At 50.0% G+C, this 16,784-nt stretch overlaps 1 protein-coding gene across 1 annotated transcript in view; it reads right to left on the minus strand.

Moving 5' to 3' along the window:
* ATP9B (ATPase phospholipid transporting 9B (putative)) overlaps positions 1–16,784 on the minus strand; it is a 204,428-nt gene that overhangs the window by 29,039 nt on the left and 158,605 nt on the right. Inside the window, exon 12 of the mRNA XM_030336998.1 lies at positions 5,814–5,974. Within this exon, the coding sequence (XP_030192858.1) occupies positions 5,814–5,974 (161 nt within the window). The remainder of the gene's footprint in view (positions 1–5,813; positions 5,975–16,784) is intronic.

The following is a 16,784-nucleotide window of genomic DNA, read 5'->3' on the forward strand; positions in this document are numbered from 1 at the left end:
ATGAAATTTGAACGTTCCGCCCTTCACATCAGAGACAAAAACAATGTCTGTTCTCAGCACTCCCGCGTAACGAGATACCAGGAATCGGACACAGTGACAGGGAAAAGAAGCAAATGTGCAAGGGATCCAAAGAAACAAAGCTCTCGTTATTTGCTGCCAATACACTTACCTACAGAGAAAATTCAAGAGACTCCAGATTAATAATTAAAACCAATAAAGTTTTACCAAAATTGATGGGTTCAATCATTTTATAAAAGTCAATTTTATTTCTCCAAACCAGTTACAAATACATAAGAAACAGTACTTTCAAAAACCACAGTATTTACAACAGCAAAAAATATCAAGTATCTAAGAACAGCTCTAACAAAAGTTATGCAGGATTTCTGTGAAGACATTTTTTAGACTTCAACGTACTGGAGAAGACCTAAAAAACAGATAGGCCAGATTTATGGTTTGGAAAATTTAACACTGAACGCAAACGGCCAATGTGGGCAAAGGCACTCTGAAAGGACACAAGGAGGGCCCTGGTCTCTGAAATACTGGCTTATTACAAAGCCAGTAATTAGACAGTTTGTTAGGTGGTCAGGAATAGACATGCCCACCAAGGGAACAGAACAGAAGACCCCAAACCGGCCAGGCCTGTCTGAGCACCCGGTGTAGGACAGAGGTGCCCTGGCTCACTGGGGGACAGTCTCTTCCACAAGGGGCACTGAGCCCACTGGGATGGAAAACAATTCTACGTGAAAACCCTATCTGGCACTCAGAGAACCTGCCGCTTCCCGTGGTCATGGCCAACCCTGTTAACCTTTCAGAAGTTAGCACTGGAGGACAGCGCCATCGTCCAACGTACAGAAGCGCTTCCTGAACAACCTGCCCGGGGTAATAACCAACAACAAAAAAGATTTCTCAATTTGGCTACGTAAAACTTACAGGTTTTCTTCCCCCGATGATTTCACTGCCAGGTGAGTAAAACTTCCAGCTACGGACCGAAAAAGATTATCAGCAAACCAGAACTGGCGAGAATGCCCGGAACACAGGCACAACCACGCAGGCCCCGACTCTGTCCTGTTACAAGGACGGGGAACGATCTTCTGAGACTGGACGTCCTACCCTCTGGCCCGCGGTGCCAGGACTCCACACGGCCCAGGCCTGTGGCCTCGTGACTCTTCCTTTTTCCTGAAGGGCAGCACATGCTTGTGGCCGGGGTCTCCACCAGCCCATCTCCTGCCCGTAGGATTTCGGGAGTCTACAGGCTGCTCTCATTTCATTCCATGTCTGTTCCTTCCAGCGCAAGCTGACGGCATTTCCGCTGATGAAAGATTCTCAAAACCTTTGTGGGTCTCCTGTGTGTGTCACGGGGGGACCACGCCACTAGACAAGAGGCTCCCGCACAGACCTTTCCTGGATCACCCCGTCCACTCCAGGCTCTTGCTGAGATGGCTGAGTGGGTCCATGAGTCACATACGTAACCTCTTCGGCAAAAAGCTGTACAGCCACATCCTGGGCCTTCTTTCCTGTATCTGCTTTCCAAACCTTGAATTTTCTCACATTAGCCTCTTTTGCAATCTGGACACGCTGCAAATTTCCCCAACCATCGAGTGCTTTCCTGGGTTGGAAACACCCTTTTGCCCAGGCATCCCCCAAGCATGCTAAATGGAAAAGGAGGCCCCACTGAGATGTTAAGCAAGCTCATTTCTAAGTTCTGAAGCAAACCTTGTACCTGTGCCAGCTGACGTTTTGAAACTGCGTTCTTACTGTGTGCAGCGAGCAGGGGTCTGAGCAGGGCACTGGGCGCTCGCTCCCCCAGGCAGCCGCGGGCAGAACGGGAGCGGGGGCATCCACGGGCCACGGGAAGTGAGAGGAAAAGTCTGCCTCCCAAGCCAGGCACACCCCGCCAAGCGCAGGACTTCGGACAGATGGTTCCTACGTGTTCCGCCGCGGGAACATTCTCACTCTGTCAGGTGCGGCTTTACCTCTGCTGCCCACGCGTGCCTCCCGCGACTCAGCCCCGATTGCACAGTCTTCCGGACCACCAGCTAGAAGGGGACACGGCACTCTGAAGCGTGCGGACCGAAGACTGGCTGAACAAACCAGCTCCTGCACATGCCTGACGGGCGGCCACACACGTGCCTGATGGAACAGTTTGGAGCAAGTTCCGAGCAGCACAATCAGGGAACGTACATCCGTCTCAGTTCCGGGAGTTAAATCCCGCAACACTGTCCTTGAAAGACTAAGTAAGTGCTATCAGGTGATTCAAAACTATTTTGTCCCGTAAAGAACAATCTCTGTGAGACAGCCTAACTTTGTGAAATGTGTAAAAAGCATCTGAAGAAAACAAACCAGAAACAGACTCACAGAGACAGAGAACGGTTGGTGGCCGCAGGGAAGGGGGTGCGGAAGAGTGACAGAGATGAAGGGCATTGGCAGGAACAAACCCCCAGTTATAAAACAAACACGGCACAGGGAACGTAGCTGATGATGCCGTAAGGACTCCGAACGGCAACGGCCTTCTTGCGGGGAGCATTTTCTAAGGCACACACTTGGCTAGTCACTATGCTGTGCGCCTGAAACTAATGTAACATTGTGTGTCAGCTACACTTCCGTTACAAAAATGTGTTAGGTCAGGCCGTCTCGGTGGCTCAGTGGGTTAAGCGTCCAACTTGATTTTGGCTCAGGTCATGATCTCCTGGTTCGTGAGTTGGAGCCCTGCCTTGGGCTCGGTGCTGAAAACATGGAGCCTGCTTGGGATTCCCTCCCTCCCTCCCTCTCTCTCTCTCTCTCTCTCTCTCTCTCTGCCCCTCCTCCACTCATGTGCGTGCACTTGATAAATAAAAATTAAAATAAAATAAAATAAATAAAAAATAAGTAAATAAAAACTTTTTAGAAACGTGTTAGGTCAACAGAGGAAAAAGCACTTTACTTTCGAAAACTGTGCACTTTTCAACATAAAAAAAATTTTTGATCTATCCTTTATTAAATTGAAAACCATACTTAGTAAATACTAAAATGTATTATTATCCCTATTTTATGGGAACTCTGCAAAAGGAAAATAAACTTGGTTGAATCAAATGTAAACACGAATTCCCTAAATCAGTGTCCTGGACGTACAAATAAAAGTGCATAAAAGTGTTATAAACAAATACTTGAAAAATGCTCACAATATGTTCTATTTCGTAACTATAATTCATTTTTCCTGCTACTTTGGTAAAAGTTAAAATGTCAAGTTTCTTTGTAGTGTAATTATACTGAAGAAAGAAAAAAACATTTTGCTATGATGAAAACATGCACAGTGCTGACGGGATCGCAGCACTCCCATAGAGAAGCGTCCCAGAACAGAGCACAGGGTCCCCAGCAGGCCGGGTGCCGTGCGGCAGAAGCAATCTCCACGTACGTCATACTCACATCTTAGAACCGACAGAAGCAACACCGAGACATGATTATTAGCGAAAGCAAATAAACGCACAAAATGAAAAACACGGGAACTGCTGAGAAAAGACGCGTTTGCTCAGTGGAGAGGGGAGGACGAGGCGGCCGAAGGAGGGAGGGAGGCAGGGGACCGCGCCAGGCGGCTGACACGTGCGGGCCAGTCACGGCGCACCCAGCCTGAGCGGGTGGGGGGGGGGGGGGGCTCCTGCCGGGCAGCGGGTTCACACCAGACGGCGGGGCTCCTGCCAGCCACGGGGTTCGCACAGGGCTGGGGGCTCCCGCTGGGGAGTGGGGTCCCCGAGCTCGGACCCTCCAGCGCTGAGTGCTCCCGGTGCCCAGTGGGCTGTGTCATGTGCTCGGCACGCGGGGCCTTGCTTCCCACGGGGACTTACAGGCTCACTCACATGCCCTGCGCGCCAGGAACCCTTCCTTGCAAGCCCCGGATGAGAGGCGGGAAGTCCACGCGGAGAGCCGAGATGCTAGTCCAAAGCAGAGATGACATCGAGGTCCTTGACCCCGGGGGCACCGCAGTCGGGCTAAGTCCGCAGACCAAACCCACAGAAACGGGTGCCCCGCCGACGGGGGTCCGGAGAAAGGGGAGGGGCTTCAGCGCTCCCCTGAGCAAAGCAGGGCCCCGGTCACCGCGTCGGGCAGAGCGCTCTGTGTCACGAGTAGCGGCGCAGACGGGACTAGACGACAACCACTCGCAGCGGAGGCCTTCCCTCGGAGCCGTTCTCCCCGCGGACTCGCTCGGAGGGCACCCTGCGTGCCGAGCGCGGCACGGGCACTGGCGGGGCGGCGCACAAGCAACCACACGGCCGCTGAGCCGAGTGCTCGCTGCCGGTCCCGCGAACGTCGGCCCTCGACCGCCCCCAGGCCCCATGTGACACCGGGCGACGCGCACGGCGCAGCGCGGGGCTGGCTGTGGGGGAGCGCGGCGGCTGGCGGGGCGGGCACTGGGTATGCGGGATGGACAGCCCGGACCGAGCCAGGACCACCGCACCTGAGCAGGTCGCTTCCGTAGGACTCTTACAAGTACCACTTCCCCGGGAGGCTCTGGGGACACACGTGACCTCTCTGTCACCGGGGCCCACTGTGGGCACTCGGTACGTGTCTACGTGGTGACGACGATGCCGCGTGACAGCCGGACGGGCCCTGCGCATGCCTGCCGCTCTGAGAGCGGGAAGGGCTCTGTGCGTGCCGGGTGGCTCCGTAAGCGTGCGAGGCCCCAGCACACGCCATGCGCGCTGTGCCAGGCACGGGGCCAAGCGAGGCCCCTCGCCCCACGGAGCACGGTGAGCACGCAGAATCAGAAACCGGGCAGGACGGGGCTCCGCGACCGGTGGAGACGCAAGCATTACCGCAGCAGGCGGGCGGAACCCCAGGCGGCCTGCGGGCACACGAGGAACCCCTCGGAGGGTTCGCAGAGCGTCCGCACAGCGCGGCCGAGGAGGGCCGCGCTGGCGTGTGGTGGAGGGGGGCGTGCGGGGCCGGGAAGGCGGGCTGGCCCCGTCAGCTACGATGCCGAGGCGCCAGGGGTGAGGGTCTACGGCAGCCGGAATTCTGGCCCCGGCAGAAACAGCCGAGAGCACGCGACGGCCCCACTCTCGGGAGGTAAGTGACAGAGACATCACCCTTGGACCACCTTTTGGAGAAAGCTGGTCTATAAAGACATGTGCGCCTTCCTCTTCCAAATGCTTACCTCCCCGCGCCCTCTATACTGTTTTCCTCTGTTCTGTTACAGAAAATGGTTACTCTAGCTTCATGCTTCATGCACGATTTATCAGGTTTTAACTGCTCACTCACATAAAAGTGTTCATTCATGTGTACTATGTATTTTTAAAATACATTTTAAAATGTACTTTGGGGAAACACACATTTATACGGTAAAGATTAGTCTTGAAACTAAATAGACACCTCACAATAACTATTTATATCCCAAGCTTATGTTACAAGGGTTACCGTTTTGAAACACTGTTCGCATTAAAAGACTGTCTTACTCAATACTTTGTCTCACTTGACAGATACCTCAGGTTGTTTCTGAAACATAAAGTCAGTGAGGCACACAAACCCAATCCAAGGGCACTGGAAGTAAGTCTACTGGCAGTGAACAAAACCAGTCCGAGAAACATCTCCCAATTCTTCAATATTATATCATCCACACATTCATGGATGGAAAAGGGTCAGGTTTCTAGACTAATCAAAGAATAACAACTCTGCCCCTCCAAGTAGCATCTTCCACGGAATCTCTTCTCAAGATAGATCGGAGTCTTGGCTCCCGTTCAGCTTTGTGTGGACAAACTTCTTTCATACCGAGAAGGGTAACTTCCAGTAAAATCATACTCAGCGAGACTAGACGTTTGCTTTATCTTAGTTCTCAAACCTACCTTATGGGAATGATGTAGGAAAAGAGGAGGAGGAACCGAAACAGGCTGCGGTACCACGGGCCAACAAATCCTTGCAAGGTTACCATAACAACCGACAGGGCAACTAAAGCCACAAACAGCGCTTTGGTCAGCTGGTTGAGTTCAAGGTCCAACAAACCAACCTGAAAGAAAAGCACAAAATTTAGGCATAAGCATGAAGCATCTGATATTGCAAATTTGAATGCACACTAGTGATGACTAAGGCTCCTCTTGTACTGACCTTAACCCTAACGAAATACAAAAAGGTATTAACTCTACTTTTCTCCTGAAAAGCCTCTTCAGAGATTCAAGCAAAATCTCTGAAAAGGAGTTGCGATCCCCAGAGCGTTTGCAGAAAGGTTCCACTGAGAAAACACGACTCCAGGGTAGCCAACCACAAAACACTGAAATCCTTCCCGAGATCGAGGCGTTCCGACGGCCGGCTGCGGTGAGCCGGGACGCGGGATCTCATTCCGACGGAGCGCCCCAGAAAAGGACGGCCTCTGCCAACCCTCGCTGCCAGGAGCCTGTCTCAACTAAGCAGAAAAGCAACAGGGCAGTTGGCCTGAATGGATTCCTTTTTAAATTTACACAGGCCCTACACTTTACGTTCTCCCAATAAGGTATCGGGAGTCATTCTGTGGACGGCGGCCTCGCTGAGCAAAACATGAGGGGAGGTCGCGTCCCTGGGAACGAGCTCCTCTCTGGCCGCGTCCCTCTCTGGCCGCGGGATCGTGGCAACGGCGAGAAGCGGCGTTCACTCAACTCAGACGTGCGCAACTGGGATTTCGAGCTCCGGCGGCCTGCACGAAGCCCCCCCTGCGAAGTCACCGGCTTGAAGGACCACAGCGCAGTACAGGGTGTGGGGGGACACAGGGTGGGGCCTCGGGCTTTGCAAAAAGGCTTCCGAGCTACAGGGGGAGAAGGGGGGCCGCAGAGCAAGTACTTCTCCTCAGGAATCGAAAAGCAGGCTAGTTTGAACGCTGGCGGTATAACCTTGGGAGAACTGAGTGCCGTTTTCTCATCTGTAAAATGAGGTTGCAAAAGCGTCTTCGTCACGAGACTCGGGGCTAAATGAGACGGAGCGCGGCTCCGGGTCCAGGGCGAGCCCTCATGCACGTTCTTGTCCTCGTTACTGGCACTAGGAAACCCTTCCATCTGATCCCTGCTTCCTAACTGTGCGGCCCTCGCTTTGCGCTGGGCGAGCCCTGCTTTCCTCCGCTCCCCGCCGGCGCTCCCCGCCTGCTAACCAGACGAGGTGGACTCCCTGTGGGCCCGGGGAAGCTCCCTGTCACTCCCGGTGACTGTCAGGCCGCAGCCGGCACGTGTTCAGCACACTGCCTGCTCCCGACGCCCAGGATGCCGACAGCAGACTGGGTCTCCATCACGGGAGTTTCCCCTGAATCTGTACAAGTTTTGAGAGAGGGTGATTTAAACAAAAAGAAAGTGACGGCCGTAACTTTGATAAAATATATGGGGTACCGTAATTCTCAAACTAAAGAGTTTTTAGTTTGAGCTAATTAGTAACTTAGTTTATTTTTGAAAATCCCTAACTGTGGCCAATAAAAGGTTAGCTTTCCCCATGTCTCATGAATTTAGTTCACATCTGGTTTTGATTAACATTTGCCACACACTTGCAGGAGAACATTAGAACATGTAGTTAGGAAGAAAACACAAAACGTTGTCAGGAAATCCAGCGAAGCGTGGCTACAAAAAAATTCACTCACTGAATAAATACATGTCAATGTCTCCTGCATTTTACTCCTACCTACAGTGTAAGGTTATGAAAAATGAGTCAACTATGAGACTCTACCTGGAAGAAACAGCCAGTCTAGTAGGAAAACTAAGACGAGCCACCAGCCATACAAAATTACAAGTCTTCCCCTCTAACCCAGTGTGTGTACAGATACTCACCGCCTTTAAGAACAGCCTAGAAACATGGGAACGACACGGACCCAGAAGTAACGACTGACGTCGTTCTAGAGCTTGGGTTCTACCCGCACACCCACCAAGACACGGCAGGGTCTGTGCCCCGGGCGGCCTGTGACAGGCCCCGCCCCATAGGCTCCACCCCAGAGGCTCACTTTCTGAGAGCCCCGCCCCTCTCGCCGACCCCTGGGGTCCCCGCCCCTGCACCTGCTGCCCGGGCCCCGCCCCCTGCGGCCCCGCCCCTCTGGCTGACACCTGTGGTCCAGGCCCCTGGGAAGAAAGCCCAAGACCTGTTGGAAGGTGGTCTGGTCTGTTCAGGCACATCCAGCCTCCTAACTAAGGAACTTCAAAGCAAACCCAGCTGGGCCCCCAGCACTCACTCCGGTTTTCCTGGTTTTCCTGCGGCCACAGGCGGGGGGGCCCTTCTGCGGCCAGCCTTCCCGTTCTGCACAAGGTGGCCTTCGGGCCAAGGGGCCGCGCGGGACACGGGGTCCACACCCGGCCTCCGCCTGCAGCCGCGCAACACAGCCTCCCCCCCGGCCCAGGCGGGGCTGCCAGGTTCCGGAAACTTCCGGGAGGGCTGCCCTGCAAGGGCCGGGCTTCCCCCGAGGGGCAGGCAGCTCCAGACCACGGCTCCTGATTTATCAACCGCACTTAAAAAGCAGCATGACGTGGACAAATATCTTGCCGTTTCCGCTACTCCAACTACTCCATAGTTTATGCTTGAATTATTGAGAAAAATAGGTTTTGGGATTAAAATGAAGAAAAATTAAGCCGAGGAAGTAGAGCATGTTTCAAAGCGCAGCTCCTTCTGCTGTGACAAAGGAGGCCTAAGTGTCAGGCCTCGCTGAGGGTCAGATGAAGTCATTACTCATTCAGTCAGGGAAGGAAGGCTCAATTACCTCAGCCTAAAGATGCTATCAATGAACGCAAAGTGCACATTTTACTCTATTCATCCAAATCCCATTAAAAAGTGAAAGGGATGATTTAATCGGGCCTTCCAGAGTTGGTCTTTTTTTTCGTAATAAAATAAAGAATCACTGTCTCGCAAAATGCATAACCACTACCTCCCACTTTCCCTGCACCACAGCAGTGAAAGACTGGAAAAGCTGAGGACAAAAACAGTCGGAAACGAACACAAAGTTTCCTTTGAAAAGGGCCACATATAGGACGGGAGCTGACGCGGCCCCTGCACACCGACCGGCAGACCCGCCGTGGGCACCAGCGGCTTGGCCATCCCCCGACCCCCACCCCCCCCCCCGCCCCACCCCGCGGCCCCGCAGCTCTTCCTGCACCGTCCAGCAGAAAGGACAGCCTCACCGTCGCAAGCCTCCCTGTGTGCGGGGTAACGACAACCGTCCCCTAACGGGCCGCTCCCTGCATTCTGGCAGGAAGCCTTGAGCTCTGACTTTTCTCCCTGGAAAATCACTGCAGCCGAGCTCCAGCGAACAGTACGGTCAGAATTTTCCTGTGTCGGTGCTAACACAACACAGGGCAAAGAAAAGATGTATTTCAACAATTAGCTTCTTACGGGTACACTTCTGGCTAATAGCTAGTATCTCTATACTCATTTCTCTAAAACAGACTTAAAAGTTTCTTCAACTCACCTAAAATGCAATCTGGACTCTGAAAAACTATTCAGTATAAGAACTAGTTAACTTGTAAACTTACAGCTTTTACAAAGAAGACCGTGGCTTCAGTTGTGATGTGAATCTCTTCCTTCTTTAGAAAATTTCTGGAAACACCTGAACCAAATGCCTTTTGCTATAACTGCAAAACCTTTCAACTCATAAAATATGTTATTAATCCCTCGAAGTAATTTTGACTGTATAAGAAAAGGTAAATTAAGTACACTAGCAAGCAATTTTCAACATTTATTGTAATTTCCTATATTAGTAAAGCAAATTTTCTTCTACTTGTCATAATATTTGTTTTATTTGAAACAACTGTGATAACAAAATTAAATACGCTACTGGAAATTTTAATCTCCAAGGGAAAATTTGTGCATAATGTCTAAGACACCACAATGGTTCTGCAAAGGGGCTGTTCTAGGATAATGAACACAATAATTGCCTGTATAATCTAAAATGCTACTAATGGCAACGATCACAAATCCATTTAGCTCCTCTTTAATTTATGTACCAAGTTTTAAATAGCTAATGGTTCTCAGTAAAATAATGGTTTATACCAACAATAAAGGGTAAATACGGTATTCTTCCGCTTAATCAAGAAAAGATCAGTCAGGTTTTCTTAAACGGGCGCGTGGACGAACGAGAACCCGCCTCATCTCTGGGACACGGCGCCGTCCCGTCCATCCCAAAGTAAAACCCCGCAGTGTGGCCCTCAGTCCCTAAGACGTCAGTGCACACCCCAAACTGGAACAGAGGTCTCGTGTTCTAACTTGGCTAAGAGGCAAAACAAAAGGACCAGTGCCACAGCGCACGACTGTACGGTATCACCCCCAGATCGGCATGACATGAACCTCAACATACCTTTACCAGTCTTCTAAAGCTCACATTTAACTCGTCACAGAGAAGTGTTTCAGAATAGCAAAATAGGAGGATGTGAAATATCAAAAAGCTAATTTAAACTCTTGCAAGACGCTAAATGTTATTTTCATTGTCCGATCTTATCGCTGCACACGTATCATATTTTGAAAGGCGGAAAAGCCTCCGATCTAACAGCCCGAGAGTCAGTTCGCTCAAGATGACTCTACGCAGGCAGGAGTACGGCTTTGCACGGGAAAGATTACCTACAGGGAAACACAACGCGATTAGCGCCGTTTGCCGTTTAACAGCCAAATTACTCTCGGATCAGCCCATCAAGTTCCTCATCACTCAGAGTCTGGAGTCTGACTACGAAACCGATAGCAGGGCTGCACCGTAACCCAACTGAAATCCCTGTACGAAGCGCATTCCTTTTAAATATCTCTGAGGCAAATCAGCCCTCCACTTCCCACTTTTAGTAGAATCTTAAGAAACAAGGAAAAAATGGGTAACTTTCAGACCTTCATGTGTACCACGGAAATATGCATCTCAAATAACTGAAACTCGTCCACTAAATCTAACTCCCAAACCGTACAGCGGTAACGCTTTCCATTTTGGAGTTTAAATCAAAAGCATTAGTTTCTAAGAAGAGGTGCTATTTAGCCTTTTGCTCTTTTTCTCCAGTCTGCCTATTTACTCACCTTTCGACACCGACTACTGAGTGGTAGGTGTCGGCCGCGCTCTGCAGACGTGTCTGAACGACCGCTGCTCGCGCCTCAGCGATCTGCGAAATACACAGTGTGCCCGCGAGCCGCGTTAGTCTGCTGGCTCAGTAATCTGTGCTGTGGAAACTCCCTAAATAAGCATCCGTACGACGATTCTTAACGTTGCAATACAGCCCCTTGATTTTTAAAAACCGAAATGTGTATTTACACAACAAACAGTTTAAAGTCTATTGCATGACAGTGTTTCATATCCTACATTTTTACCTACCAACAAATTCCGCCTGACCCTTCTACACTCAGCAATTAAGGTTTCTTTTTCCCTTGCTTACTATATAGTTATGACAGGGATGTTTTTTGTTGAATGTTTAACGTTTACAAAGAAAATAAGGTTGTTCTATTTTTCACACAAACAAAACAAAGTACTGATGTGAGGATCAGCTACTCAGCAAGCAGGGAAGCCGCGCCCGTGTCGACATGGGAGACGTCGAGAGTCAGGGGATTCAAGGCACGACCTAAGCGTGGCATGCACAAACTCGGGACGACCACGCAGAGTGTCAGAGCGCTTGTCGGCCGGCCTACAGTAAGCACGCTGTTAAAGCTGAAATTATTCCTAAAATCCTTGCAGATCGTCTGAGAAATTTCAATACTGGCTTTAGCATTTCCTATATGGCACGTATCCACTCGACAGGATACTTTTTATAACTGACAAAAATGCCACAACACAGCACACTGTCTACGAACATATGTATACACACGGGCACACATCTCAGATTTGTTTCTGCAAAATGCAGGCTTACTTTATGTTCACGCAGGACAATCTGGTCATGTCCGGTACCATCAGCTTCCTCTGTCCTATTAGAACCTTGATTCGGGTATAACCAATTTATCAGGAGTCATCAAATTTAAATCAATACAGTGCCTTAAAAATAAGTGGCAAGCTAAATGTTTAATTTTTAAGGTAATACATTATTTCAAAACACTCTCTTACGTACAATCTGTGACACATCAAAGACAAACAAAAATGAGTATGTGTAAACATGCAAAAAGAGTCTGGAAACCACTTGGAAATTTAATTTGCACTCGATGTACACAAGTTACATTAAAATCCGGGGCTGAATATTAAGAAACCCCATAAGTTTCTAATGTACCATACTCCTCATTTTATTTTACAATGGTCCACAGAATTTATTTGAAGAGTGGGGACAGAAGAAGACTAAAATGTACAAACCACTGCCATCCCAACGCTACACTGAATACTATTCGTGTGCACTGCTGTCTTATTTCCTGTTTGTATTTCATTGCAGGGGGCGGGGGGCGGGGGGGGGGGGGCAAAATGTGCGGCACTCTGTAGTTTAGCCAGCAGAGGGCGCTCAAGTTTGATGCTTACTTTTTCTGAATCCTGAAAGCCTTTTTTTTTTAAATGCAGAAACTCAATCTCTAATTCAACCAATTCAGTATATTTAGTATGTTGTTGTTTTATAAAAATAGTTACTTTAAACATCTATTTTTGCCATGCAGAATTCAGGACATAATTTACAGACTTCACCATGCTGGACTGCAGGGGAATTTCCTGAATAAAAATACACTGTCATATAAGGGATCATTTTTAAAGCCCTGACATCCAAAATACTGCAGGTGACTAACACAGTACCAGAGCGCTAAGGCTTCTGAAGATGCAGGGCTGTGAACAAAACTGACACACGAAACAACGGCCAACGGCTGACATTAATGGTTTCAAGACGCTGCACCCTCATTTTCGTCTTAACCAAGTAGGAAGCTATCAATTTGACATGGTTTTGCCAAGACCACTCACCAATTTAAAATAATTACTTCAATAACCTAAGTTATCCACTGACACCAGAAACCTTAACGTTCAATATCGTTCGTGTAAGTGAAATTCGAGCTCAGGCATTTGGATTTCAATATAATTAAAGAAGCAGTTGATTTGGGTAATTTTATATTTAACAGATATTTTATAAATAGCATTAACTTAGTCTCAAATCCTTACTATCTAAAAACACAATAGCCGTGAGTTTAGGGTCTCGTAATGCTCTCACCGTGTTTAAACAACAAAGCCCGGGGGCGCCTGGGTGGCTCAGTCGGTTGAGCCTCCGACTTCAGCTCCGGTCGCGATCTCGCAGATCCTGACTTCAAGCCCTGCATCGGGCTCTCTGCTGACAGCTCGGAGCCTGAAGCCTGCTTCGGATTCTGTCTCCCTCTCTCTGCCCCTTCCCCACTCATGCTCTGTCTCTATCTCTCAAAAATGAATAAACGTTAAAAAAAAAATTTTTTTTTTTAAATAAACAACAAAGCCCAGAGGGCCACGGCCAGAGCAGATCGGGCCCGCGGTCACCAGTACAAGGGACACCCAGCATGCCCAGGGACACGGGCCGTGGCCTGCATCTTCCAACACTTTAAAGACCTGACGCTCTTGGGAGTTCTTTGTTCCCTAGCAACATGAGAACCAGATTTTTCTAATAATAACTCTAATGGTACTTAAATTTTTCAAGAAAGGCTTTTATTAGAGTCTTAAAAGTTGAACGGACACGGCAGGAAAGGGAAGACCACTGATTCGGGAGAGCGGCCGACAGGGAGGCAGCCCCCGCCCCAGGCCGCAGCCTGGCCCCCAGTGGGCACAGGAGAGACGGCGGCCGGTTGCTCAGTCGGGAGCGCGTGCATGTGCGGGTCCCCTTGAGTGTGTCAGGTCCTCTATTTTAATTTTTTTTTTTTTTTCAACGTTTATTTATTTTTGGGAGAGAGAGAGACAGAGCATGAACGGGGGAGGGTCAGAGAGAGAGGGAGACACAGAACCGGAAGCAGGCTGCAGGCTCTGAGCCATCAGCCCAGAGCCTGACGCGGGACTCGAACTCACGGACCGCGAGATCGTGACCTGGCTGAAGTCGGACGCTCAACCGACTGCGCCACCCAGGCGCCCCAGGTCCTCTATTTTAAACACCGTGTCTGTGGATTTCAGAAATGCCCTGGAAATACACTCTTATTCACTCAGAGATCACTGACAAAATGGTATCGGCTGGAAAATGCTGCATTACTGAGCCATTACCGAACTCTACTCGAGTCTCGACCCTACTTACTACTTGCTGAGGGGACCGTCAAGCACAGCCACGCTCCTCATGCTACCGCGTCCTGAAATCCCCGAGCGCAAGGACGGCTTCCCTTCGGGGAAGAGCTGAAAGAAGTCTATGCAGTACCTTTCTGATATCCAGAAAATGAGGTGTTGAAGGAATTATTCCTGTGAGTGGCTTGGGATTGCTGGACCACAGGTAACAGGGCAAAGCTGGACGTGGAGGAGGGCACAGGCCAGAGCACCCCTCCTCCAGCGCGGCGAGGCCCTGCAATCCACAGGAGGCGCGAGGCGGGCCGGGGGAAGGCACCTGCCGGGGGCTTCACCCCGAGACCTGTTGCTCCTTCCCCTCCCCTCCCCTCCCTTTTCTTTCCTTTGTTTAAAACATTGCATGGAATGGGGGCTAGGGGGCACCACCTTTCCACCTGCTTATTTTCCTTATACAACTTTGAACAAAGAAACGGTTATATTTCTATCAGTAAATAAGGTCATTAATTGGTAACGAAATCTTTATTTCCAACTCTAGGTCCTCTTTTGTAAGACGTCATGATGCAGAAGAGCCTCCATAATAAAGTCAAAAACCTGCTCGGAGATCAACTTTAAGCCACTACGTGTAAGCTCTTGCTTTGGCGCTCGGCGAGCATGTGCATACGAAGCTTTGCGCGGGAGGGAGGGCGATGGCGCTAGTTCAGTGTCCCGTAGAACAGTGACTCCAGGGGTCTGGCTTCCTTAGGGACTGCAGTCGAAGCTGCTAGTTGCCAGCAGCACGTCGTGGGATGGAGGGGACGACAACTAGCAGGAAACCCCAGTGGCAGAGTCCCGTTTAGCTCCCCGTCTGGCCCTCTGCAGGCCACCATGCCCCCCGGTGCTGCCAGCCGCCACGTCCCAAGAAGGCCATGATGGCGTCCGGTCCCGCGTCAGTGTCTCCCTCGTGGTTCTCAGTTTATCGTGTCAATATGTAGGCACTTACGGACCAGGTAAGGTCTCCACCCCAATCTCCACACATCCAGCAACTGTCATTACATAAACCACTCAATAGTGCTTGTAAATCAAGGGTCATTAGCTGACTTGACAAGATCTGGGACTACAGTATTTACTGGAATCAACCAGGACCACTGTGTCACTGAGCTCACGGAGTCCCTGGCGATGAGAGGGCAGCCCCCATCTGCAACCGAGGGCAGCACCCGCGAGATCCGTAGCACACCGGGGACCAGAGCTTGAAACATCTCGGAATGACACGGCCCCGCACACGGGGACCAGTTCTGTCCATGTTCTGTGACCACCACCACCCCCCCCCCACATCAGTGTCAGCAGCTACCGACCCACAGTGAGTCGCAGGTGACCACACAGAATGGCGTGAACACACTGGTGGACAGTGGCCACCGGTCTAGCTTTGAGTCAGTCCGTGGCTCTCATGAGTTACATGCCTCTGGATTTTCAAGAAAAATGGAATTGAGCAGATTTGCTGAAAACTGCGTATGACAAACTTGAGGCGGTTAAAGACTTTCCACCTTGCTTTACCTCTGTTATTATCAAATCTGTCCGTGTAAGAAGAGTTATTAGCGGTATCTTGGCAAGATGTAGCACTATTTTAAATCTAAAATTTTTGTGTTCCTTCATATCTTCAAAGACATTTTATGAACCATTTCATACTTAATGGCTTGTAAGCAATCCCAGGAGTTAGGAATTGTGTGAAAAGTTGCCCAGATTGACAGATAAAGTGAAAAGGTCTGTATTAATTTCCAAATAAAGAAATGCATGGCGTGGTATCTCGCGACGATTACACTCTAAAGTACCAATTAGAACGCATCAGAAACTAGAGCAAGTTGACACTCTGCAATAAAGCAAATAATTTCCAGTTGGAGGGGCAGAAAATGTTAATATGCAATGTTCAAGCCTACAAGAATCTTTGTAAAAGGAAGTAGCTAATAAGGTTTAATGATGCATGTCAGGAAGCCACAGTATGTAGGGAAACACAGCTGGCTTCATTTTGTAAACTATTTGATATACACATCTTTCTGGTTCGCGATGATCAGCTGTGCCAGTGCCGCAGGGGACAGTTCAGCCCGAGTCAGGGCACTCTTCTCCTCCCCTGAACTACAAGTGAAAGACACTAACATAGGACAGTGCTGCAGGCTGGGGCCCTGACCGCACTGTATCCGCTCACAAGAGAGGATTAAAGAAGTCTTCCGTGAAGTGTCGCGGAAACCATCTTACCAGCCCGAAGAGCTACTAAGTGCTAGAACCGTGACAACAAACCGTAACGCAGATGAAACACTTGGATTTAGTGAATTACTTACCTTCCCAAGACGGACACCATCATTCGTACCTTGCTACTGAAATACCAATGATCTGAAAACCGGCTCCACGGAGAAACCCCACAGCTCAGGACCGCGCGGCCCTCCCGGGGGAACACGTGTGTGTGTGTGTGTGTGTGTGTGTGTGTGTGTGTGTGTGTGTGGAGGACTCCACTCCAAAAGGCACACGCGTCCTGCTCACACGCACTCGGCTCTGGGGCCCTGGGACGTGCAGGGGACAGCAATCGGTAGCAGACGACAGAAGCTCGCAGCACATGTACCCGATGGCAGCTGAGGGTCACTGGAAGCCAGCGAAGCTTCCACAGGAAACCCCGTGTTAGGCAACCATCAAACGGAAAAGCTCTTAGACACAAATGAACGATTCAGCCACCAGAAGACAACTCCTAGGTCACAACACTAATATCAGAATGCTG

The sequence above is a fragment of the Lynx canadensis genome, chromosome D3 (assembly GCF_007474595.2).
Source record: "Lynx canadensis isolate LIC74 chromosome D3, mLynCan4.pri.v2, whole genome shotgun sequence".
NCBI classification, from domain to species: domain Eukaryota; kingdom Metazoa; phylum Chordata; class Mammalia; order Carnivora; family Felidae; genus Lynx; species Lynx canadensis.